The following is a 24,591-nucleotide window of genomic DNA, read 5'->3' on the forward strand; positions in this document are numbered from 1 at the left end:
CACACAATGAGCCAATGTTGGGATTGGAACGTTTCAACCGCATGTCTATTATGAAAGATCAGTGAAGAGTAGCTTGTTAAAATTTCGCATTCCGTTTCATGAATATGTTGTTTTTATAGAGACCTACGAAGGGCCGGGTTAGAATATTGGCCTTCAGTAACCCATGTTTGTCGTAAGAGGCGACTAACGGTATCGGTTGGTCAGGCTCGCTGACTTGGTTGACACATGTCATATCAGTTCCCATTTGCGCTGGTCGAAGCTCATGTTATTGATCAATGGATTGTCTGGTCCAGACTCTATTATTTACAGACCGTTGTCATATAGCTAGAACATTGCTGAGTGCGGCGTAAAACTAAACTCACTGAGACAATATTTCTTGTCAGATCCCAATGCCCGTCGATGAAGTGAGTGAGTGAGTTTAGTTTTACGCCGCACTCAGCAATATTACAGCTATATGGCGGCGGTCTGTAAATAATCGAGTCTGGACCAGACAATCCAGTGATCAACAACATGAGCATCGATCTGCGCAATTGGGAACCGATTGCTGAACATTGCTGACTGCGGCGTAAAACTAAACTCACTGAGACAATATTTCTAGTCAGATCCCAATGCCCGCCGATGAAGTGAGTGAGTGTGAGTGAGTTTAGTTTTACGCCGCACTCAGCAATATTACAGCTATATGGCGGCGGTCTGTAAATAATCGAGTCTGAACCAGACAATCCAGTGATCAACAACATGAGCATTGATCTGCGCAATTGGGAACCGATGACATGTGTCAACCAAGTCACCGAGTCTGACCACCCGATCCCGTTAGTCGCCTTTTACGGCAAGCATGGGTTGCTGAAGGCCTATTCTACCCCGGGACCTTCACGGGTCCCGTCGATGAAGGGACATTAGTTTCAAACATCGTCCTTCTCACCCTAGGAGATTTCTCCAATATGGCCCCTCTGCCCCCGAACTTTGAATTTTTATTTGATTTGAAGACTGATATGTCTTTGGTTTGTCTTCTCTCAATACGATTGTAAAACATGACCTGAATCACAACTTTTTACAGCATGTAATGCATGACGACACCCAGTATCGAACACGTAACCCTTCGCTTACTACCACGGCGGTTTTAACCACTAGGCTACGAAGGATCGCTGTACAGAAGTAGCTTGTTTCGCGGTATGAACCGTGTGTTCCTCGCAAGACGGGTAGTGCGGGCAACGCACGTGCAGGACACGAGTAGCACATGCTGGGCACGTGCATTGCGTGAGCAAGGCGAACTGTCGGCTGCCAGTATCACTCCTGTTGATTTTCATCAGTGAGTACCAAAAATGCCAATAATATCCCGTTCAGCCACTTATAGGTAGATCGGTAGGTTTCCCCAACGTGCAAAATAGTCATTGTGGCGTTGTAACTTGCTGGTATATTATACATTGATGAAAACACACGGGAATAACAGCAAAAAACAGCAGATCTAATTTTAGACGCCGATCGTCACTCACGTATACGCTCCTGTGGACTCAACCCACCTCCAAATACAAATCCCCTGAAAACAAATTTCCGTCAGTGTCTTTTGATGAAGTTCCATATACTGCAAACCATTGTTGTTTAAACGGGTGACAATACGTGTATTTAACACTACAAAAATGACTTGGTTTCCAGAAACCTGGAAACCATCCGTAATGCGGGTAATTGCGGAATCCAGTTGGTTTCCATTCCCTGAAACTCACTAACTGAGTTTCCAACTAGATTCCATTTTGGAAATGTGATTTTGGTATTTCTGTAAATGGAAACCAGAATGAAACTAAGTTCGGGGGTTTCTTGTTGGTTTCCATACCTGGAATTTGCAACTCTCAGATCTCACGAAATGGAAACCAACATAAAAGTAGAAAATGTAGTTTCATGTTGGTTTCCATTGCGCTGTTTTGAACTAAGTAACATAAAATGTGTAATTGTTTACCATCCTGACATCCAGTTGGTATCCATTCAGTAAAACTGGGTGACCTAGTTTCCAAATAGAATCCATAATGGATACTCTAAGCTCCGGTGATGGAAACTGATACGAAGCTATGGTCATGTGTTGGTTTCCATTCCTGACTGAAACTTAGCTTTAGGTGTTATAATTCAATCTGAATGTGCCTGGGGAAGGAATAGTAGATTCGTATCATTGCTTAGATGAACAAGACAACAAAAGTAAATACAGCTTAAAAAGTTTTAAATATTACGGAGCACATTATGCTGCAGCGTATGCTTGTGACCCCATATTCATAGCTTGTCTGTCTGATTGACTCCACATTATTGGTTAAGAAAACATGTCTTTTCACAATAACGGATAAATCGTAGTTCTATACTCATAATGTGCATTGTAAGTAACATTCAGAAAACAAATTATGGCTTTCAAAGGCGAATTTCTTCATGTCTTTGCATTCTATCATATATCAATAAGCTGTTCTGCGATTGAAACTTTTGATGTCAAATGCTCAGTTTATACTTTTTGATCTCTTCGCTTATCGGACATGGGGGTTCAGTGTATTTCACCTCGAGCAATGTTTGACAGTTTTCTTTTCTCTAGCCATGGATATCGTAGACGAATGCTTGTTTGTACTGATAGTTTGTTTTCTAAATTTCAGAAGCTGGAAAGCAGGAAGGCTGTGAAACGATTGCCTGGCCGGAGGAGAAGAAGCACACAGTTCTTCCTCTCTTGGGGAAAGAGCTAACATTTTTCAAATTAGGAAGCCAAGTGATATGGGCTGGTCTACAGTGTGTTTAAGAAAAATATTCTGTACTCACTGCTAATTATTCCCTTGCTTTTGTTTCATTTACTAACTTGAATATTCTGAATATTGTTTGTTTACAAACACATTGTTGAATATAAATAAACTTTTAATGAATTTTTGTTTTATTCTGTTGTTTGTCATCCTGAAGCCTTTTACCATTATGCAATTGTATAAAATACCTGATTTGCTAAATGTGAGATATGAAACAACATCTTTTCCGGAGGACCGGGTAAAGGGACGACACGAGCAAGTTTCAGTTCATGGAAACTAGGTTGGAAACTACAACACGGAAACCAGGTTGAAACCTGCAATAAACTCATACATGGAAACCAGGTTGAAACCTACAGTAAACTCATACATGGAAACCAGGTTGAAACCTGCAATAAACTCATACATGGAAACCAGGTTGAAACTTACAATAAACTCGTACATGGAAACCAACTGGATCCCGCTTGGAGGAGTGGGTAATGAAACGAACTGGAAACCATCCTGAAATGGTGCAGTTTCAGTTGCATGGAAACCACAATGAAACTATAGGAAACTCCCTGGAAACCAACTGGAAATGTTGGTTTCCATGACGTTTCTTCTCGGTTTCAGTGTTCCGGAAACCAGCTTATTTTTGCTGTGTAAGAGTGCAACAGTGATTTTCATCAGTGAATACCAAATATTGAAATGACATCTGAAGTATATCTTCGGATAAAGTTTGATAAGGATGTTTTCTCAAGGGAAATGCGTATGTGAAAACATCCTTACTTTTTCGTAATGCCCACGGGTCCTGCTTTATTCTGTGCGTAATAAACTTAAACTTAAAAACATATACTTGGCGTCATTAATGAGTGTGTAGTTTAGCAGTTTTTTTAAACCGCTATTGGCAACATTCCAGCAATATCACTGCGGGGGACACTAGAAATGAGCTTTACACATATTGTACCCACTGTGAGCAACTGAACCCGGTTCTTCGACGTCACGAGCGAGCGCTTTACCCACTAGACTACACCACTGTCCCCGTTTTTATTTGAGTGTCAAGGTAACGCTAGATCTGAAAAGTTGTGAAATCGTCGTTTTTGTCTGAAATATGTACAATTGTATGTCTTACCGACTTTCTTCGCAGAATGGAAAAACAAACCATGCTATTATTACATTCCTTAACGTCCGTCTGTGCGGCCCTTAAACCCCGACAGGTCTTAAGTCCCGAATGAACATGAATAATCATTAGTGGGCGGGGCTTATGTGCTACGTCACATATGAACAACAACAGTAGTCACTGGGACATGTATTCGGAAACTATTGTTGCTCATATGTGACGTAGCACACAAGCCCCGCCCACTAATGATTATTCATGTTCATTCGGAACTTAAGACCTGCCGGGGTTTCCGGGCCGCACATACGTCAGGGTGGAGTACTGGCTATATCTGCTATGTATCATCCAACACTTGGTCAATTACTGGAGAGAAGAAGGGTGGCCTAATCATGGATTTGAATACAGGATGGGCAACTCAAGCCGATGACCCAGCTCTGTCGAGTTCCTGTACCAGTAATCTTTAGCTCCCTTCTCGAAACTGCTCCAAACTACAATAGGTTATGGCGCTTCACATTCTCCCGCAGTAAGGTGGGCAAGAGTGCGTCACATTTGAGGCAAGCAAAAAATCCAAAGTTGTTGCTGATGCAGTCCTCGTGTCCACTACCAACAGTTAGTAGTATCCAAGTCGGCATTATTCTCTCTGACGGGTTTAATTCAAAGGAAAGAACGCATGTCCGAGCTTAGATACTATGCTTACACAATGTCAAGGAAGAGACTGAATCCATCTCTTGTCTCTCCCATTGTTTGTCTGAAACTGATCCAGAAATTAGGTCTACCAGTCTTTTCGGTAGTTAGCTGTAGAACTCTCAGGCAAACTGAGATTCTTATACTTGAATGGTCCTACAAGCATGTCATGAAGACGACGATGTGTGCCTTGGCCTCCTCGGTTCTGCTACTTCTGCAAGCAGCGATAAGTAAAAGCTATTTGTTTGCCGGAAACCTCATAAACAAGGCTTCTGTGCCTTGTTCATGATGTGTGTGCACAACCGAGAGGTTTTATTTCTGATCTGATGAGACTCCTCTAGAGGTATCAGTTTACGAATGTGCCAGAAGACTACTTGTCAACAAGCATATCTCCACATAAACCTTCGTGGAAACAAAGAGGGAGAGACGCTGTGTGGAAGTTCCATTCTCCTTGGACTGATAGGATAATAGTTGATCCAGATCTCCTGTGGTTGGCATAGATTCAAAGAGATCTCTGTGTTCATCTAGCATGGACATTGTCTCAGGAAGGCCACCTGTACCGAACCTTGTTCAAGCTGTTATTGAGGCAGGTATGTTCTAGCATGAGAGACATCAAAGATGATGTGTACCTGTATGAGAAGTGTGGAGAGTGATAACTTACTCCCTGTGGGAGATCAGCTGTGGCCCTTTGGACTTCAGTGTATGATTCCACAACATGTCAGACATTCGAGATCGTGTTGTGTTCTGTCAAAGGTGCCAGAAGACTGCTTGTCAGCTGACATGTATCCCAATAAGTGGGAGAGCCGCTGTTTGGGCTCATAAGATAACAGTTTATCCATATCTACAGTGGTTGCCATAGCTTCACAGAGACCTGTGCACGTGTGTTCATCCAGCATGGACATTGTCTCGAGAAGACCATCTGTACCGAACCTTGTCCATGTTCCTGGTGCAGGCATGTTCCAGCAACAGAGACACTAAAGATGTGTACCTGTGTGAGAGGTGTGGAGAGTGAGAACTTACTCTTTGTGAGAGATAAGCTTTGGTGTGAAGTGATTAACATTGGCCCTGTGGTTCCACTACTTGTCAAACATTGAGATCGTGTTGTGTCTTCTGTCATGGAGACCGAAGTGTGGACTGAATGAAGATGATCAAACAAGATTCACCAGTGTGGCTGTAAGGTATATTCATCTAATATGCAGAGAGGTCTCACAGCACTACACAGATTTCAGAGAGACAATATATTGTGTCAACCAGGTCAGTGAAACATGACCATCCAATCTTTTTTATTCGCTTCGATGAGCATGGGTTCCTGCAGATCAGACTTCAGCGATCAGAAATAGATGGTCTAGTTGGTCTATTTAGTCTGTAATGACCGATTTAACAGCAACTAACCTTTGTAAAATTCCACCTCCATGAAATTGCGTCATCAGTTTTGACTGATAGCTTCGTTGGAAAATCTTTAGATCCACAAATGTCATCGTGGATGGAACATTATGATTCCAAAATCAACAGGTACTTTACAGGGAAGATATATACAAACCTTTACATCTTTGTCCACCAAGGTGAATATCACAGCAACATAAACACATGACACATGATAATGTTTATTTGGTATCACATGTACATAGCACTATGTACAAACACTGAATGTATATGTGCACATAGCTTAACAAAACAACGGATAAAAACCAAAATAAATTTCACATCCATATTTCAGTACGACTTGGAATGACACGTCCTTATGGATGATCGATGTCTTTACTGTATAATAGTTTTGATATAGATAATCTTTATTATACCATTAAGAACTTAGAAGTTGATCATCCATAAAAACTTGTGATTCCTATTACCTACAACTTCTAGAATGCCTCAAAGAGTTCAGTACAACTAGGGCAACAGATCAATGGAAGATACCCAGTTTATACACTTCATTGTTTGTTTGCACATTATCACATAGGTCCCAAATTTGCAGTGATCCGATCACACAGTTTTCACCTCTATTTTGTTATTAATATGTATTGGTGAGTGAGTTCAGTCTTACACCGCTTTTAGCAATATTTCAGCAAATAGTATGGCAGGGGACACCAGAAATAGGCTTTACATATTGTACCCACATGGGAAATTGAACCTGGGCCTTCAGCGTGATGAGCGAACACTTTAAAGGGGCACTGATGCGGAGCGAATAATGTTTCTCGCCAAGGGTCTAATTACGAAACCAAACCGCAAATTGGTCAGCGCCCGCTCCTTCGACCGTGACGGACAAAGGAACTGGGCTAGTAGTATAGGGAATGACAGTCCGAAAACACTTTTCAAAAACCCCTCTAAAAAGCCTCATTTACTAAATGAGGCTTTGGTGGGACCATTAACTCTTGCTACTATTGCCCCTACTACAAAGCCACACCATCACGTTTACCGTGACTTGGCAGGCGGTAACACTGTGCCGTACGGTACGATCAATAATTCTTCTCTTACAAAACCCCTACCCGGCCCATCCCTCAAGTAGTATAAGTTGGGTTCGTCGGCTTTCATATCCACTTTATCTATGTTGTAAGTTTTGACCGACCATATAGGATCGGTGGCTCGCTTACGGCTATGTTATGTTTATATCGATGAAACAGTTTAATGTGAACCGCCTACGATCTCTTTGGTGTTCATAATAAAGGCTTGCTGGGCTTTTTGTATTCCCTGTGCTATGTACTTTTTTTTCTCATCCTCGCTGATAGCAGACTTACGAGACTTGGATCGAATATCTTGTTTCATTACGTTATATTTTTTGAGTTCAGAGAGGATTGAACGAAACTCCTCTTCTGAGATCTTACTGTCAGAGAGTGCCGTGGAAATTCGCTCACTCACTGTGTTCAGCTTTGCTTCAGCCAGAACCCTGATCTCGTCATGTTTCAATGCCTTACGATTAAGTCTGCGTGATACTAACTTAAGCGCCAACCCTACCAACCCTGTCACCCCAGCCGTTATTTCAATACCTAACACTATAGGTGCAGCCACGATGGTGGTTAACAACCCAACGCCTGCCGCCCCTAGTCCCATGCTGGTTGCCATAAGGGTAGTGTCAGCCCCATCCACGATATTGAAAGCTCTATCATATTTTTTACATAGTGCTTTCCGTGTGTCACGGTCTTGTTCTAGTTGACGTTTCACATCACATAACTGCCTCAAGCGGAACCCATCTACGGTTTCCAGCGTCTTCGCTACTTCCTCTACGACTGGGTACAGACCCATCCTATAATATATATTTTGAAAGATATTTTAATTGGGGTTCAGTTAAAAATCTATCAATGTATTTGAAGCCTATAAGTTCTAGACTCCCAGTCAGGGTAATAGGTGAGAGGCTAATAGAATTTCCTGTTGTAATAGAAACTCCACGGAGGCTTATTAAGTGGTTTATAGGCCCCGTGGTATCCTGTTGTATAACAATACGACAATAATCGGTTGTGTAATCCCAGCGTATTGACACCCCGGGTAAAATTTGGTGTACTCTTGAGGTGTTTTCATTGTCTAAAAACCAAAAGAAGACTTCTATGATGAGTGTGAAAGGGGGGGTTATTATTTCAGGATTACTAAATGTTAATTTATTTTCGAAGAAAGATGATAACCCATTTTTTCTACTTTTTCTTAATCCCCTCTCCGGAATGAAATCCCCGGCCCAGATACCGTTGTTCCTAATCTTAGTGATCCAATTATTTTCGTCTATTGTGATATAAGGTGAGGTGAGTGTTAAGTTGATCAGCCATTTAGGTTTTTTAAAATCTGGTAACGGCACCCGTCTGTACACGTTGTCTTTGAAGTGCAGGATGTATAATTCATCTTCCTCACCAGGCTGATCGAATCCCTCCGTATCTCCCAGGTCGTTAAGTGTAGTGTTGGGATGATGACTAGTCATTATTATACTATTATGATATAATTTCCAACTGGTTTTCTGATAATAATTCAGGGGTTAACTTTATACCCATGAAGTGTATGTTGTCAGGCAGGAAGATATTGATTAGTGATATCTTGTTTTCTACGATCACGTTGACCCCCTGCAGACTGGTCTTGGAGTCGACACCCACCCGCACGTAAACGTTGCAAACTTGAAACTGGTGTCGTTTCACCCACCCGAGTTTGATCCCCTTCACGATCTCAATATCATTCCCCGATGGTTCCCCTAGGTAGACTTTGATGAACAGTGTTGAGTTTGCCGGTAGACTCTCTAGTATCTTAACCACGCCTTCGAATTCAGACACCAACTGCAATTTCACGTTTTGCATGGCCGGTTTACTCGATAGCATGTGGGCTGCTATAGTGTTGACTGGGCTGACGACTATACTACGTCTCTGAGTTGGGATGTAAGCCACGAGCAGGGTTCCATTGTTTACGACTTTGTTTAGGTGGTTGTCTTTGTTATCCGTGAACACGTAAGGGGAGACGAGTCTAATATTGAGAAACCATTTGTTATCGGGTAACAACACCCACTTGTCATCTTCGGTGAAGACGAGCATATATGGTTTGTTTTTGACGACGGTAGTGCTCTCAACATCGTCTAAGTCGAACAGTTTACCCCCGAACGATGGGTATATTCTCCAGTTGTCATCACCGGTGTTGACGAGGGCGTACTTAGTGTTGGCTGTTGCCCCTGTGGTATCTATCATATCACTTAGGGTTCCACCGGAGGGGATTTCAACGCGTTTGTAAATGTTGTTTTTCAGTTGCAAGGCATACGATTTACCATCTACTCCGGGAGCGTCGAAACCGCGTGTGTCTCCGAGGTCGGAGATCCCGATATTGACGCATTTTTTCACTCCGGGCCCTTGTGCGCTGGTCATGTTACGTGAAGCGTTAAGCTGAGGTATCCTATATTTACAGGATTATGATTTATATCTAACACCGATATTGTCAGTTCAGGTATGTTACCCTGGGTTAATCTCTTATACTGCCGTGGTGAAAATGACTCGGTTCTACCGTCATTGAATTTCTCAGTTTTCACCGGCACTGCTCTCAATATAGTGGAAGGGTGGCCTCCTTGAATGTTATACGTTGTGCTCACCTGACCGAGATGAATGTATAGCTCTCGGTACGGTACTAGGTCGGGTAACTTCGTGCCTGTGACGGTTGTTGTTGGTTTTATCTCGTCAGGAGACATACCGAGTATCCTCGCTAATGGTCGGCCGAGCCTCAAGGAGGTTCTTCCGTTGTTGATCAACACCACTGTGCCGTTTGAGTCGTTCATCTTGAGTTCGGCTCCCAGGGGTTTGAAGACCTCATCGTTTAGAGAGCACACGCTGTAGTAACCGTCAGTTATCTGACTGCGAGTTCCACTGACGAACAGCTTATTGTTGCTGATATTAATGTTAGTCCATTGCGGTAGGTAGGTGATATCGCAGAGTGCGACTTCGAGTTGACCTGACGTGTTATCGATCGCGTGCGTCAGCTGAACGGCCTCACCGCTCGTTATTCCAGGAAGTGTTATGTACATATTACATATATATTTATTATATAATAGTTTTAAAATGTATTCCCCTGGTGTGTTTTACCCTAAACTGGATGTAGATTTCTCCCCCATGAAGATCGTGGTTGCTCCTGAGTTGTATTTCAATGCCCAGCTTTTAGATGTGTTCGATAAGTATAAACTTATGGTGACTAACATTGAGGCAGTCCACGCGTGGTTCAACAACCCTATGCAGTTCTGGCAGAACCAATTCAACTTTGCCGTGTGGTGCGCTACAACGGGGTGTGGTGTGGCATTGGCCGACTCTCGGCGTGGACCGCTGAGTCAGTCTGTGTTCAAGTTCCACGTGTACTACCAGGTCAGACGTATCCTTAAAGAGATCAGTGCCCCCCTCCCACAGGACAAAGCGTGGGACGCAACAAACAACCCATACGATAGACGGGCCTACGAACGTATTTGTAATGAATTCGAAATAAACCCGAAGACGGATTGGCGTTTGCCGGGGCCGAACCACGGGTTGGGTATTCCTTCTGATGGCGTGCGATCAGTGAAAGAACTCAGTGATCTTATACTGAAACAAGGTAAACTACGCCCGGACTTTGCTTTGTCGAGTAATGAATGGAGGGATGATCGTATGAACTTTAAAGGTGGTGTTGCTTTCACAGTCCAGAAAGTGGAGCAGTCAACCGCAGACGGGTGGAAAATGTTCATGCTGGACACATCGAAAGGATTCACTCGTGCTGGTATAATACGCTTGAACGACTCGATTCGAACGTACGTGTGGTCGCTGTTGGGTGCGCAGTCACAAACGCGTTCCAACATCATCGGTAAGGGAACTGCTTACGACGCTCAGAAACAGTTCGTTGCCAACGTTGAGGATGCTATTAATTCTCCAGTTGATCTCCCGCGGGCCATCGAACGCTACCAAAACGTGTTAGAATACGCCAGATCGAAAGTTAACTACGTGTTCGGTGTGGGGCTGTATATGTCTCCGAGTGATATGCAACTGAGAGTAAAAAAAGTGGTGGGTTATAACAACAAAATAGTCATAGCCACGGCGGACCAAAAGTTGGGTATCAACCCCGATATTAACACCCCACATATCCCACGCACCCAACCACGTGAAAAGGGTATAGTGGCGCCACCTCCGGAGCCTAAAGTTCATGTGGAGGTACCCCCTGGGGGTGTGGGGGTTTCCACCACCTATCAGCAGCATATTGATAATAAAACAACCCTAGTGGTTGGTGGGGTAACTTTGGGACTTATTTGGTTAAAGATTTCTTAGCCGCTACGTACACCAGACCCGCCACGGCGACGATGGCTGCCCACAGGTTTTGACTGAGCCACATGGCAGTTTTAGACAGAGCGCCCAACAACCACGAGACGATGCTACCCAGGATGCCGGGAAGGGCTTCGGCGGCTTTACCAGCCAGTTTAGCTAGGCCTTCCCCGAGTTTTTTAATCCAGTCTTTAACACCACCACCGCTGGGAGTTCCACCGCCGGCACTTGGGGGTGTGGGGGCACCCCCCACCAGTGACACCACCAGGGTTGATATGATGAAACCCAATGCAGTCAGAATGCTGGCGATGGTGATCCCTTGCTCCCGGAACAATATCCGAATCCTGTTGGCTAAAGTTGTATCTTCGTTCAGTATTCTATCGATTGTTTCCCGAATGCGACTGATCTGGGATCGAAGATGTTCACGATTCGAGGAAGCGGCTTCCAATCGTGTACGTCTCTCGTCTTCTAAATCACGTATTCGTTCATTGATGCGACGCTTCATATCATCGTCGTCAGTTTCGGTGAGTTTGGTTTTTTCCCTAGCGATGTGCTCGTCGATTTCGTTCAGTTTCCCCATGTTGTTCACGAGTTCTCCACGCACGCGTTTCACGGCTTCGTCTAAGCCGCGCAGTTCCCTTACCGGAAAGTCAAATCCCGGTAACGGTTTGTCCCAGTAGGTGCTCAACAGTTTTTCTATGCTGTCCGAGGCTTCTGTAGCACGCTCTGGCGTCATTTCATCTATAGTGGTGAGGTGGGATCTGGTAGCTTGCAGATCTTCTTTAACGGTCTTAGGTATTGCACCACCGTAATCACGCATGTTTAGATGTTCACGGATAAATTCAGCACCACCATTGCGGCTGGCTAGAGTTGACAAGGCCAGTGGTTTTTTAGTGATCTTGTTAAAGAGGTCAACCCCTGGGGCAGACTTAAGACGTAGAACACCCTTTGTATCAACAAAAAAATTCTTATGGTATATACCCTGGGGTTCAACGTAGTTTTTATCACTTTTTAAACTTTCGTAATAATCATTTACCGTTGTTTCTAAAAGTTGTTGGCTCAATGGCAAACTAGTAAATGAGGTCTCCTGCTCATCATATGCCTGGGCACTAGCGCCCGGCATCTCCGTCATATCTATGTCTTCATCCATTAGTATTTAAATATATTTTATTTATATATAACAATGTACGGTAGAAAATTAGATCCTTTCAGAAGATTGAGAGAGCCATTAGGTGCCAGAGCCGTGCGTCAGTCGGTGACCATCACCAATAATCCCAGTAAGATAGACCAGAACCAAACTCTGCTGGTTAGATTTCCAAACCTTGGTGAGAATGACCTCATTGTACCAGGCACTGTTCGACTGGCGTTCAATATCACGTTGACCTCCGACAACGACAAACGCGAGCTAGTGCGGAACGTGGGTCGAGCTATCATCAAGAAAACGACCGTCAAGATCAGCGGTAACGAGGTACTGAGCATCGACGACAGCGACGTGTTTCACTGCTACAAGGATCTCTGGAAAAGCGAGAGAGAACGAGTCAATGATGTGTACCAGGGTATCAGCAAATCAACCCGGGCGCGCATAGGATACGTCTTCACGACAGACCAGCAAGACAAGCTATCGGACGGTGAAAAGGCCATCGCTCTAGCATACGGGAATCGATTCTGCGTGCCGCTCGACTTCGAGTTGCTCACGGGACACGCGCCGTTTTACCAGGCCGCGCTGGGTGATAGGCTCGAATACGAGCTCACGTTTAACGACTATAGCAAAGTAGTGCGTACGCCGAACGGTGATGAGGCCAGTTATGCCATAGACAACATCTCTCTGGAGTTTGACATGGTCACTAGCCCGGAGCTGGCCAGGCAGGTTCGAAGCCAGTACTCTGGGAAGATGGCTATCCTATACGATCGCGTACTGAGACATAGATCAGTCGTGCGAGATAAGAGCGACACTGTGTGGAATATCAACCTGAACGTGCCGGCGCGATCGATGAAAGGTATCCTGGTCGTCCCCGTGGAGGATTACGATCCATTCCGGAGGGACAGCGAGAAGTTTTTCAACCCCGAGATTGAAAAGGTGGAAGTTACCATCGAGGGCGTGCCCAACCAGCTGTTTAGTCATGGCATGAGACCACACCAGCAGTGGGATGAGATAAAAAAGCTACCAGTGGGGGATTACATAACAAAGGACCTGGACCTCGGCTCCGTGCAGATCGGTGAATACCTGACCACCAAGTACGCCCTATGGTTGGACATGCGATCCACGGATGATGATAAACTGCACGGTAGCGGGCGCCGTATAGATAACGGCAGCGAAGGGATAACCATCCAGATTACTAAGAAGGCTCAAACCGCTGGTAAGTTGAAATTATATCTATACGTTATTATGGACGCGCAACTTAATATAGACAATGGGAGATTCGTGCAAGCCATCTACTGATGGGGGGTACCCCCCCACACCCCCCAACAATAAACTGCCCCACCTCCCCACTGACCCACACTGCGCTATCATATGCGGGCAGACTGGCTGTGGGAAGACCGTTTTCGTGTTGGATATGTTGGAGGGTTACTACAAGGATGTGTTCGATAACATCGTTATCATATGCCCTACTCTGAGCATGAATAAAACGTACGCGCGACCTTGGGTGATGACGGACCCGGACGTACACAAAATCGACCCTGGAACACGCCTGCAGGACTGGTTGAAAGCTCTTCACGAGAAATTTAAAGGGGAACCGACGCTGTTCATACTAGACGACTGCAGCGCTAATCGCGAGATAACAAAAAAGAGAGACATGCTATCGTACCTGGCCTTCTCCGGCCGGCATGCAAATCACAGCGTCTGGGTGCTAACGCAGAAGTTCAACTCGGTGTTGAAAGACCTCAGGGAGCAGACGCGATGGGTGGCCTTATTTCACTGCAAGGACAGGGATTCGTTCGAGGAGTGTTTGAGAGAGAACGATGTGATGAGTAAATTAGAACGGGAACGGGTGAAGAAACAGCTCGCTGAAACTAAACACGCTAAGCTCGTACTAAAGACCGACCAACCAGTAGCATATAGAGTATGCTAAAGCTAAGCAAAGCTAAGCAAAGCTAAGCAAAGCTAAGCAAAGCTAAGCAAATGCTAAGCATAGCTATGATATTTGAAGTATTTGTCGTGTGCAACTTAACCTTCATTTCTCTGTGTTTTGTCTGCATCGGGTATTATATAGTTAAAACTAAATCTTACTTGTTATATTATAAGATGGAGTGTGAGGAATTGCTCGAACAATTGTCTGTGGAGGGTTCCCCAACTGGGGATTCCCCCAAGCGAGAGAAACTGGTGGCGTTGGCTGTTGGTGGCAAAGCCAAACATTACTTTGGAGACTACACCCCGGATAAAATTAACAAAATGTCAGCCGAAGAAATCGATAAGCTGTACGCTAGATACGAGTCCCGGCTCGGAGCAGAAATGACAAAGACAATAGGATCGGCTATGACCCAGATATACACCGGTATTGTATCACACTTCCTTCCCATTCCACCAGAGCGCCGACTTTACCTGTGGGAGGACCTAGATAAAGACCCTTTTATCGAACACGCCGTGAGCTCTATCAGCTGCGAGCTGTACCACAAATATGGTATGTTGTTGGCTCCAGTGACGGCGGCGATTATCACGGCAAAACATTGCCAATTTGAGAGAAAGAATAATAATAATAGTATAGATGGATGCTGCACAGGAAACCCCAGTGGATTCACAGGAACCAGTGACGGAGGAGACCCCACCCCCAACAGTGGAGACCACTTCAACAGTAACCAGACAGAAGAATCCTAAGAGAGTAGCTGCCGGTAAAAAACGGTGGTGTAACCAACATAAAGTGACCAATCCAACCCGACTGTTGTTGGTTGTAGGTGTAACTGCTGCCGTGGTTATAACATGGTTATACACCTCCCACAGTGAGCCACAACCCAACAGTGAGAACAGTGAGGGTGTGGGGGTATCCCCCATGGTAGACCCGCATATCATGTTATAATTTAAAATATTTTATATCATATATATAATGTCTGAGGGGAAAACGTTCGTCAACGACGCATACCACGCCACAGTGGTAGCCAGTCTAGCAGTAGGGTACGCTCGGTTGACTAAAATGGTGCTTAAACAACCAACTATCAAGCTAGATTTCAACCTGCAGGATATGGGTATGCTCATAATGAACCTTGGTATGGCGATGGCCACAAAAGACATCCTAGTAAAACAAGGAATAATACCTGATAATATAATGAAATAAATATAGGGATGGCCACGATAGCTATGATGGTCGGTGGGGCGTTAGTGAATGCCCTGGCATTTTCCGGGAGTAATTTCCTCTTCTCGAAACTACGAGATGATCACGCGGCTGAAATACAGGAAGAAAGGAAGCGACACGATCTCGCTACTGAGAAATTACAAAGAGCACAGGCTGAGTACGCTAAAAAACGTCTCCAGAGGATTGATTTTATTAACGAACAACTCAAGCGTGAAAACCATGCCATTAAAACATTCTACGATGTCGATGAAGGAATGAAAGAATACTATCTACTAACTGGTAAACAATTGGAACCGCTCAATAAACCCACACTCGCTCAGTACTACACACCATCCAAGGGACAAATGAATCGTGAACTGGGCTTCATAGTGTTTGGTATAGCAGCTACTGCGTTGGTTGCTAAGCAATTAAACTAAAATACCTATATAAGTAAACATGAGACCCGCTCCATACCGATGCGAATATATACTTATGGGGAAGACCGAGGCCTGTGGTAGGAAATGCAGGAATCAGGGGTTCTGTTGTTTCCATATGGGAAGTCCTAACTACACGTGTTCTGTGTGTGGTATCGGGGTTAAAGGACACTACTGTTTATGTAAAGCTCACGGAGCGAACGTAGTCAGACATCAACTCATATACGAGAATAAAAAAGACTACATAAAAGAACGTAGGCGACTGCTCAAGATAAAATCCAATTAGAGATTGGTTCTCTTAGGTGTAAACATGTCTACTGTACATTCTTGAATATGGAAGCCTATCTTACGGTAAAACAATTAAAAGCTATAGCAAAACAGCTTGGATGCCGGCGTTATTCAAACCTGGGGAGAGCCGGGTTAATCGAATTGTTATCAAATAACCAAACACTGATCGATGCCTACATAGATTCACACAAGCTGTTGGAAGACTTACGAGAATTGTGGCCAACAAACCGAGTTTGGTTAATAAGTGATTACAAGAAATAAAATATTTTTTATCAAGAGTGGAGGAGTTACCTCCCCTTACTGTGAACCAATTAGACATTAGTTCTCTTAGGTGTAAACACAATGACTACTGTGCGCGAGCTCAAGAGGGTCGCAAAACAGAGAGGTGTTATCGGGTATTCTAGAATGCGGAAGCCAGCATTGTTGAGATTACTAGGTTTAGAAGTCCCTCCTACGGTAAAACAGTTAAAAGCTCAAGCGAAACAGCTTGGATACACGGGTTATTCAAAACTGGGGAAAGCCGGGTTAACTGCATTGTTATCACATACCCCAGTAGCACGTCCAACTGTAAAACAACTGAAAACCGAGGCACACGATTTGGGTTTAGGCGGGTATTCTCGTATGAGAAAACCACAGCTTTTAGAATTATTACGACAGAATAGAGCTATTGACCTACAGTTCGTGCGCACTGAGCACGCCGTAGGCAATTATTTGAGAGGTTGGCGCATGCGTGTTGATAGAAACATAGACATTACAGATATTAAGCCTCTGATAGCTGATAAGGTCAACCAGGAACTAAATAATCTAGGAAGTATCAAGTTTCAGATCACAGTGAAAATGTCGCTCGATAAGCAGGTTGGGAGTACCACTGAGTATTTTCAACCTTACTTCCGAGGTAAACAAGAGGTCGTCACACATGCAGAGACCATTGACGCATCAATCGATACAAGTTTTCAGCAGATACGAGAATACCTAGAACGCTACACGCACATGGGGTCCGGGTGGGTTGTAGATAAAATCGATAACGTCTATCTAGACATAGCTAAATACGTGCCGTTCAGAGGTGGGTCATACCTAGACTTGCCTCCCTACTATAAGAACAAACAAGCCATAGTAAACGTTAAGAATAGAGGAAACGATTGCCTGAGGTTATCTCTCAAGTCAGCCATATTTCCAGCTGCCACTAATCCGAACAGGCCTTCTAATTATCCACAGGACGATGGGCTCAACTGGGATGGTATAGATGAACCAACCCCAATAACCCAGATTACTAAAGTAGAAAAACAGAATAATCTGGCTATAAATGTTTTTGGTCACGAAGGTAATACAACAATAATACACAGGGTCAGCCCGGTGAAGGATTGTCAAGTTATTAATTTATTCATGATTCAAAAAGGTGAAAAGTATCACTACACGTGGATAAAACATCTCAGCCGGTTGTTACACGACCAGTCGAAACACGATGGGGAAAAACACTTTTGTGTACGATGCCTACACTGTTTCAGTCGGGCTGATTTATTAGAATCCCACCTGGAGGATTGCCAAGGTGTTGGGCAGACGGCCATACGAGTCGACATGCCTAAGGAAGGTGAAAATATTCTAAAATTCGACAATCACAAGAACCAAATGTCTGTGCCTTATATCATATACGCCGACTTCGAAGCCTTAGTTGTAGGGGAATCATCCACTAGTGGGAGTTTCACACACAAAACACAAGAGCATAAAGCCTGTTCGTTTGGATACATTGTCGTCCGTTGTGACGGGGAAACGAAAGCTCCGGTAGTGTATAGGGGTCCTGACGCGGCTGAAAGGTTTCTAAAGTGCTTGCAGGAGGAAGAAAAAATTATTAGGAATACATTGTATAAAATCGCTCCCATGCGTATGACCAGAGCCGACAAGATAGCTCACACCAGTAGCACTAACTGTCATGTGTGCGACTCGCCACTTAACGGTGATTCGGTGAGAGATCACTGCCACATAACTGGTAAGTATAGAGGCGCCGCTCACAACGCGTGCAACCTCAAGCTTAAAATCAATCCTAAGACAATAAACATTCCCGTTGTCTTTCACAACTTGAGAGGATACGACTCTCACTTGATCATGCAGGCCATCGCGAAAATCGATGGTAATATATCATGCATTCCCAACAACATGGAGAGATACATCTCCTTCAGTTTAAACGGACTTAGGTTCATTGACTCATTTCAATTCCTCCTATCGTCACTCGACAGTCTGGTCAAGGCTAACAATACCTTCCCTATCACCGATCGATACACAGACGCCGAGACTAGACACCTGCTCATGAGGAAGGGCGTATACCCATATGAGTACATGGATAGCTGGGCTAAGTTCACAGAGACCAGACTACCTCCTATCGACTGCTTTTATAGCAAGCTGAATGAGGCGTCCGTCTCACGAGACGATTACTCGCACGCGATTAACGTATGGAATAAACTGGGTTGTAAGAACCTTGGCGATTATCATGACCTGTACTTGAGGACAGATGTACTGCTGTTAGCCGACGTGTTCGAGACGTTTCGGCGGACCTGTTTAAAGCAGTATAAACTCGACCCCGCATGGTATTACACCAGCCCAGGTCTGTCGTGGGACGCCTTGCTTAGAAAGACCGGAGTTAATTTGGAATTGCTCACAGATTACGACATGCACCTATTCATTGAGAAGGGCTTGCGAGGTGGGATTTCCATGGCATCCAAACGATACGCTAAAGCAAATAATCAATACGTGAAAGGTTACGATCCTAACAAACCAACCAATCATATTCTCTACCTCGACGCAAATAACCTGTACGGCTGGGCCATGAGCCAGTATCTACCTACAGGAGGATTCGAATGGGTACCAAACGTTGATGTTATGAGCATTGCATCAGATTCTAACAAAGGGTATATCCTCGAAGTTGATTTAGAGTATCCCAAGGAATTACACACATCGCACAACAGCTATCCCCTTGCGCCCGAACGTATGAAGGTTAACACAGACTGGATGTCTGAGTACCAACATAACTTGTCAGGTGGTCGTGTGGCGGACGTTGAGAAACTCGTGCCTAACTTAATGAATAAGACCAAGTACATAGTTCACTATCGCAACCTACAGCTGTACCTATCATTGGGTATGAGGCTGACCAAAATACACAGGGTGCTCATGTTCGACCAGAGCCCATGGATGGAGCCCTACATCAGAATGAATACAGACCTACGAAAAAAAGCCACCAGTGATTTTGAGAAAAATCTCTACAAGCTCATGAACAACTCGGTGTTTGGTAAGACTATGGAAAACCTGAGGAAACGCGTAACCGTGAAACTGGTTAGATCTAGTGAGGAAGACAAGCTCAGGAAATTGATAGCCAGTCCGGCATTCAACCGTAATAAAATATTCACAGACGACCTAGTTGCCATACACATGAAGAAAAGTCACATAAAATTCAACCGACCTGTTTACGTTGGGATGAGTATCCTCGATTTATCCAAACACCTGATGTACGACTTTTACTACAACGAGCTCAAGAAACAGTACGGTGACAGGTGCGAAGTGTTGTACACTGACACTGATTCCCTGCTGATGGAGATTCGAACCGAGGACGTGTACGAGGACATGAAAAAACACATCGATTTATACGACACCAGCGACTATCCTAAGACCCATACTATACACAGCACGGTAAATAAAAAGGTCCTAGGTAAGATGAAGGACGAGTGTGCTGGCACGCCAATAGCTGAGTACATAGGTTTGAGACCTAAGATGTACTCCATATTGAAAGCCGACAATAGTGAGATCCGAAAAGCTAAAGGGGTTAAGAAGTATGTGGTGAAACAACACATCAAACACACCAGATTCAAGGAGGCTCTGTTCAAGACCCGTACCTTTAGGCATAAGATGAACACGCTTAGAAGTGATGGACATAAGATATACGGACTGACTATAAACAAGACGTCCCTATCGCCTATGGACACGAAACGTTGGATAGCTATTGATGGTATAAACACATACGCGTATGGACATGAAAAAATTTGAGGCTATTTATTACAGCCCGCGTGGATATTGGAAAGGAGCTAGCGCAGTAGATAAGCTATCTAAAATGGCACGAGTATCACCAGAGAAAGCCAAAGCGTGGCTTGAAAAACAAGCCCTGTGGCAGATCTATTTGCCGGCGCCACGCTACGTACCTAGAAGGAGTTTCGGAATTAACATACCTAATAGCATTCACCAGGCAGACCTACTGTTCCTACCTCATGATAAGAGGTACAAGTATGCCTTAACCGTAGTGGACGTAGCCAGTCGTTACAAGGAAGCCGAACCCTTGACCACGAAAGATTCGGCCAAAGTAGCCAAAGGATTAGAACGCATATACAAACGCAGCCCGCTGACTTGGCCAACAGAGCTGCAAGTTGATCCAGGACGGGAGTTCATGGGTGCCGTTTCACAACTGCTAGCCAAACACGATACAAAGGTCAGACGTGGCACGGCCGGAGCCCATCGCAGCCAAGCTATAGTTGAGAGATTTAATAGGACTTTGGCTGAGCGCTTGTTCGGCCATCAATATGCTAGGGAAATGATAACCACTGGAAAACGATCGACTGAATGGGTAGCGAGGTTACCCGAGGTGGTGTCGGCAATCAACCATGAAGTAACCCGGCTCACTGGTAAGAAACCGGCAGACGCTATCAAACTAAAATCAGTGTTAGCAGAGTCGTCTGCTCCATTGCGTGGAAAGGAGAAACAGATACCAGATAGGGCCTTAGTTAGGTATCTATACCAGCCGGGGGAACACGAGGGCGATAACCGTAAGCGAGCCACCGATCCTATATGGTCGGTCAAAACTTACAACATAGATAAAGTGGATATGAAAGCCGACGAACCCAACTTATACTACTTGAGGGATGGGCCGGGTAGGGGTTTTGTAAGAGAAGAATTATTGATCGTACCGTACGGCACAGTGTTACCGCCTGCCAAGTCACGGTAAACGTGATGGTGTGGCTTTGTAGTAGGGGCAATAGTAGCAAGAGTTAATGGTCCCACCAAAGCCTCATTTAGTAAATGAGGCTTTTTAGAGGGGTTTTTGAAAAGTGTTTTCGGACTGTCATTCCCTATACTACTGGGCTCCTGTCCATATTAGCAGAATTTCTTCATCTAAACAGTCAGGAGGCCGGATGCCCATCATATGCCATTTGTTTAAAAATATCCATGGTATTCCTTGTCTGATCGTAACCAAATATCCCGGCAGTGTAGTTCTTTTCGGATGCTTGGATGGTATAGTTACGTATACTGATCCAATTTGATCCTATTTCTGTGTTTTTAACCTCGATATTTAATCATGTTACATGAAAATATGATGTCTACAGGCACATAGCAAGCCATTTGTTTCAGTACGGAAGATTGCAAAGCTTTATATATAGGTAGTTTTGAGTGTTGGTTCAGCTGTGATAGCAAGTATCATACGTAAATTTTGGTAGCTATGGTAGCTACAATGGTTTATTATTTATGCTAATAAAAACACACAGTTGATTTATTTGAATTCGTAAACAAACAAAAAACGATGACTTTGCCTTTGGTAGAGAAATCTGAAAATTTTCTTACGTAAAAAACCCCTTATTTCACCTATTTTCCCAAGTACACAGCAAATGCCTTTGTGTATTCCTTATGTAATTACATCTTCCTTGCTGTAACTCGCGTTTGATGGTGTAAACCTACACCTGTTATTTGTCATCATTCTCTGGATTGCCAATTAGTGAATTTATAACAGGTGTAATTAGTAGTAACACCACTTCGGTTACACAACAAAGGTTCAAATTTGGCATTTTACCTGTCTGGAGTAAATACTCAGCATTATAAATTAAGGTCTGTAATGGCAAATGTATTTGCATGTTATGTAATATGTGCATGTAAGTGATGCAAGAGGGTTTATCAGCTGAGTTACAAAAACAAACATCGATCAAAGGATTAACCGATAACACATTGATTAATTACTTGTATCTTCTAGCGGATTTGTCAAAAGGCAGTGTGTGTAGATGACTACACCCTGTCGTAAAGAGTGAGTGCAAAAACAACATCCTCCCTCCAAAGAATTAATCACCCTTGCGTTGATTGATTGATTGCTCATTATTGGTTAACTAAATTACTTAGAATAGTGGACATCATACAATTAGTTGCCAGGTGTGCTATCTTGGGAGACCAATGAGAGGTTTATCTGGTTTTCACCATCGAAAGACGTGAAACGATGTGTTACTTTTTCGCAAACTAGACAGTTGTAAGACACGCGACACAGAGCAGGATTATTTACCAGCTGCAGATGAATGGAATACGATTTCTTTTACGTGGATATTGATGGATACATTCCTGAACAAGGTAGTAGCCTGACATTACTGCTATAAAATTAGTCTGTTTTACATTCATTATTTGCATTTTGTTCTAATTTGTTTGTTGTAGCATTCAGCAGAATCTGTATGGCAGAAAACACACACTAGATCGCGTATGTGTGTGAAATAGGATCCACATTGGCAAACTATACAATGTATAAATGTTGCTTTTGTGTTAGAAATTTACTATGAGTATAAGCAGATCGTGTGTTCTTTTATTAATTTTCAGAATCATACAAATATGACTATAAACTAATTAGGTTTATCAGACAAAATATAGAGACGTACATTGGCTTCGTTATTTTTCTGTCCTAATAGTTTTTTTACCATTTCTACCACTGGCAGATGATTAATCTTCAAAGTGTTTCATTTGGTTTCATAATACATTTGTAATGAAGTAAAAATGACTTCACCTAAGTTGATCTGTCTATAACTAAACTATCAATTGCGCTTACGGAATGCGCAGCAGAGGTCACGAACCAGTCACGAATTCTGGGATATCATCCGGGTACTCATGGGAGAAAAACAATAACAAAAGTTTACACCAGTCCACGGAAATTGCTCCACATCAGTGCCCCTTTAACCACCAGGCTACCCAACCATCCCCTTACATGCAGATAACCAAGTGAGCGAGTCAGTTGAGTTTTACGCCGCACTCATCAATATTCAAGGTATATACCAGCAGTCTCTGTGTGGCTCTTTCTAGATTGAGCCAAGACATCTGTTACTTCCTGAATGACTCGCCTCGACAGACAGTATCGATTCACTCTACGTTGTCGAAAAATCAAGGGGCATAGTCCTGTCCAGGTTTTGTCTTTAAACCCATCCTAGTATTTGTATGAAGTTAGGATATCATAGGGGTTACAAACTTTCGAGAATAGAGGACCAGGTAAATGCAAGACTCAAACAGAAGATAATATGCTCTCGCCACCTTAAAACTGTTCGACCTGATACACTTGACACAACCTGACGACACTTGCAACTCCCCTACTTTAACATAGACTTATCATAGCGCTACGATCGTCTTGAGGAACGAGTCTCTGTTCTTGGGATAATCATCACAAGAACTCACTGGCTGGAACCATCATGATTCCTTGTATAAACACTTGAAAGACATGGTAGAGTACCCGCTGCAAGACTTCAGCGTTTTACATTTCCTTGTCGACCCATTTTCTCCTTCCGCTTCTTGACATGTTTTGGGACTTTTGTTTTCCGTTTTTCCCGTTGAGCTTCTTTCACTGCCTTCTTGCGTTCCTGGAACACAATTAGCTTAAAGTCAGGACACTGAACACTGACTGGTTGACTTCTAGTCTCATGCTGAATATAGCAATGTGTCAGGCATGATAGTGTATTTACATACAGTTCATCATACATATGGGGAAATAGGTAAATGTGTAGGAATAATGGTAAATGTAAATTTCCCAAAATATATGCATGTAGTCTTTTCTTCAGTTCATTCAGCCTTCACATGAGCACAGGTAGAGTAACAAGTGAGTGAGTTTAGATTGATGCTCAAGATGTTGATCACTGCACAGCCTGATCATTTACAGGCCACAACCTTATAACTGGAATATTGCTGAGCGGGCCATTAAACAACAAACAATTACAGTTGACCCACACACAAAATATAATCCTTAAAAAGGTAATAGAGTTTGACTAGTTTACTCCTTCCGGCAAAGTGTATTACCTTCTTGCTGCCAGGGGATTCATCCCTTGGGCGGTGAGTGTTGAGATTATTTCCATCCTCTTCCTCACTGTCATCCGACCCCGATGAACTCCCATCCCCATCGGATGCTGCCTCCTCATCCTTTGACAGCACCTCTGGGTCCTGTTGATCAAGACAGCATAATGTATGATTATAATCTCATAAAAATGTATTATTATAGAGGGGCAGCACCACTGCCTTCTATCATCATCAGAATATGAAATCCTCATTCAGTTTTAACTGGTAGGAGTTGGATCTCTATCTTCATCATCTGAT

General features: G+C 43.7%; 1 protein-coding gene across 2 annotated transcripts in view; it reads right to left on the reverse strand.

The window, feature by feature from the left end:
- LOC137290201 (serine/threonine-protein kinase RIO1-like) overlaps positions 1-24,591 on the reverse strand; it is a 97,428-nt gene that overhangs the window by 53,614 nt on the left and 19,223 nt on the right. The window contains exons 15-16 of one of the 2 annotated variants that reach the window (XM_067820925.1): positions 24,298-24,438; positions 23,717-23,864 (exon numbers count right to left, since the gene is read on the reverse strand). In XM_067820925.1, the coding sequence (XP_067677026.1) occupies positions 23,751-23,864; positions 24,298-24,438 (255 nt within the window). In that variant the 3' untranslated portion in view covers positions 23,717-23,750. Of the gene's footprint in view, positions 1-22,666; positions 23,865-24,297; positions 24,439-24,591 lie in introns of those variants that run through there. The other variant, XM_067820924.1, reaches the window with a different exon arrangement.

Source organism: Haliotis asinina, chromosome 7 (genome assembly GCF_037392515.1).
Source record: "Haliotis asinina isolate JCU_RB_2024 chromosome 7, JCU_Hal_asi_v2, whole genome shotgun sequence".
In the NCBI taxonomy this organism is placed as follows: domain Eukaryota; kingdom Metazoa; phylum Mollusca; class Gastropoda; order Lepetellida; family Haliotidae; genus Haliotis; species Haliotis asinina.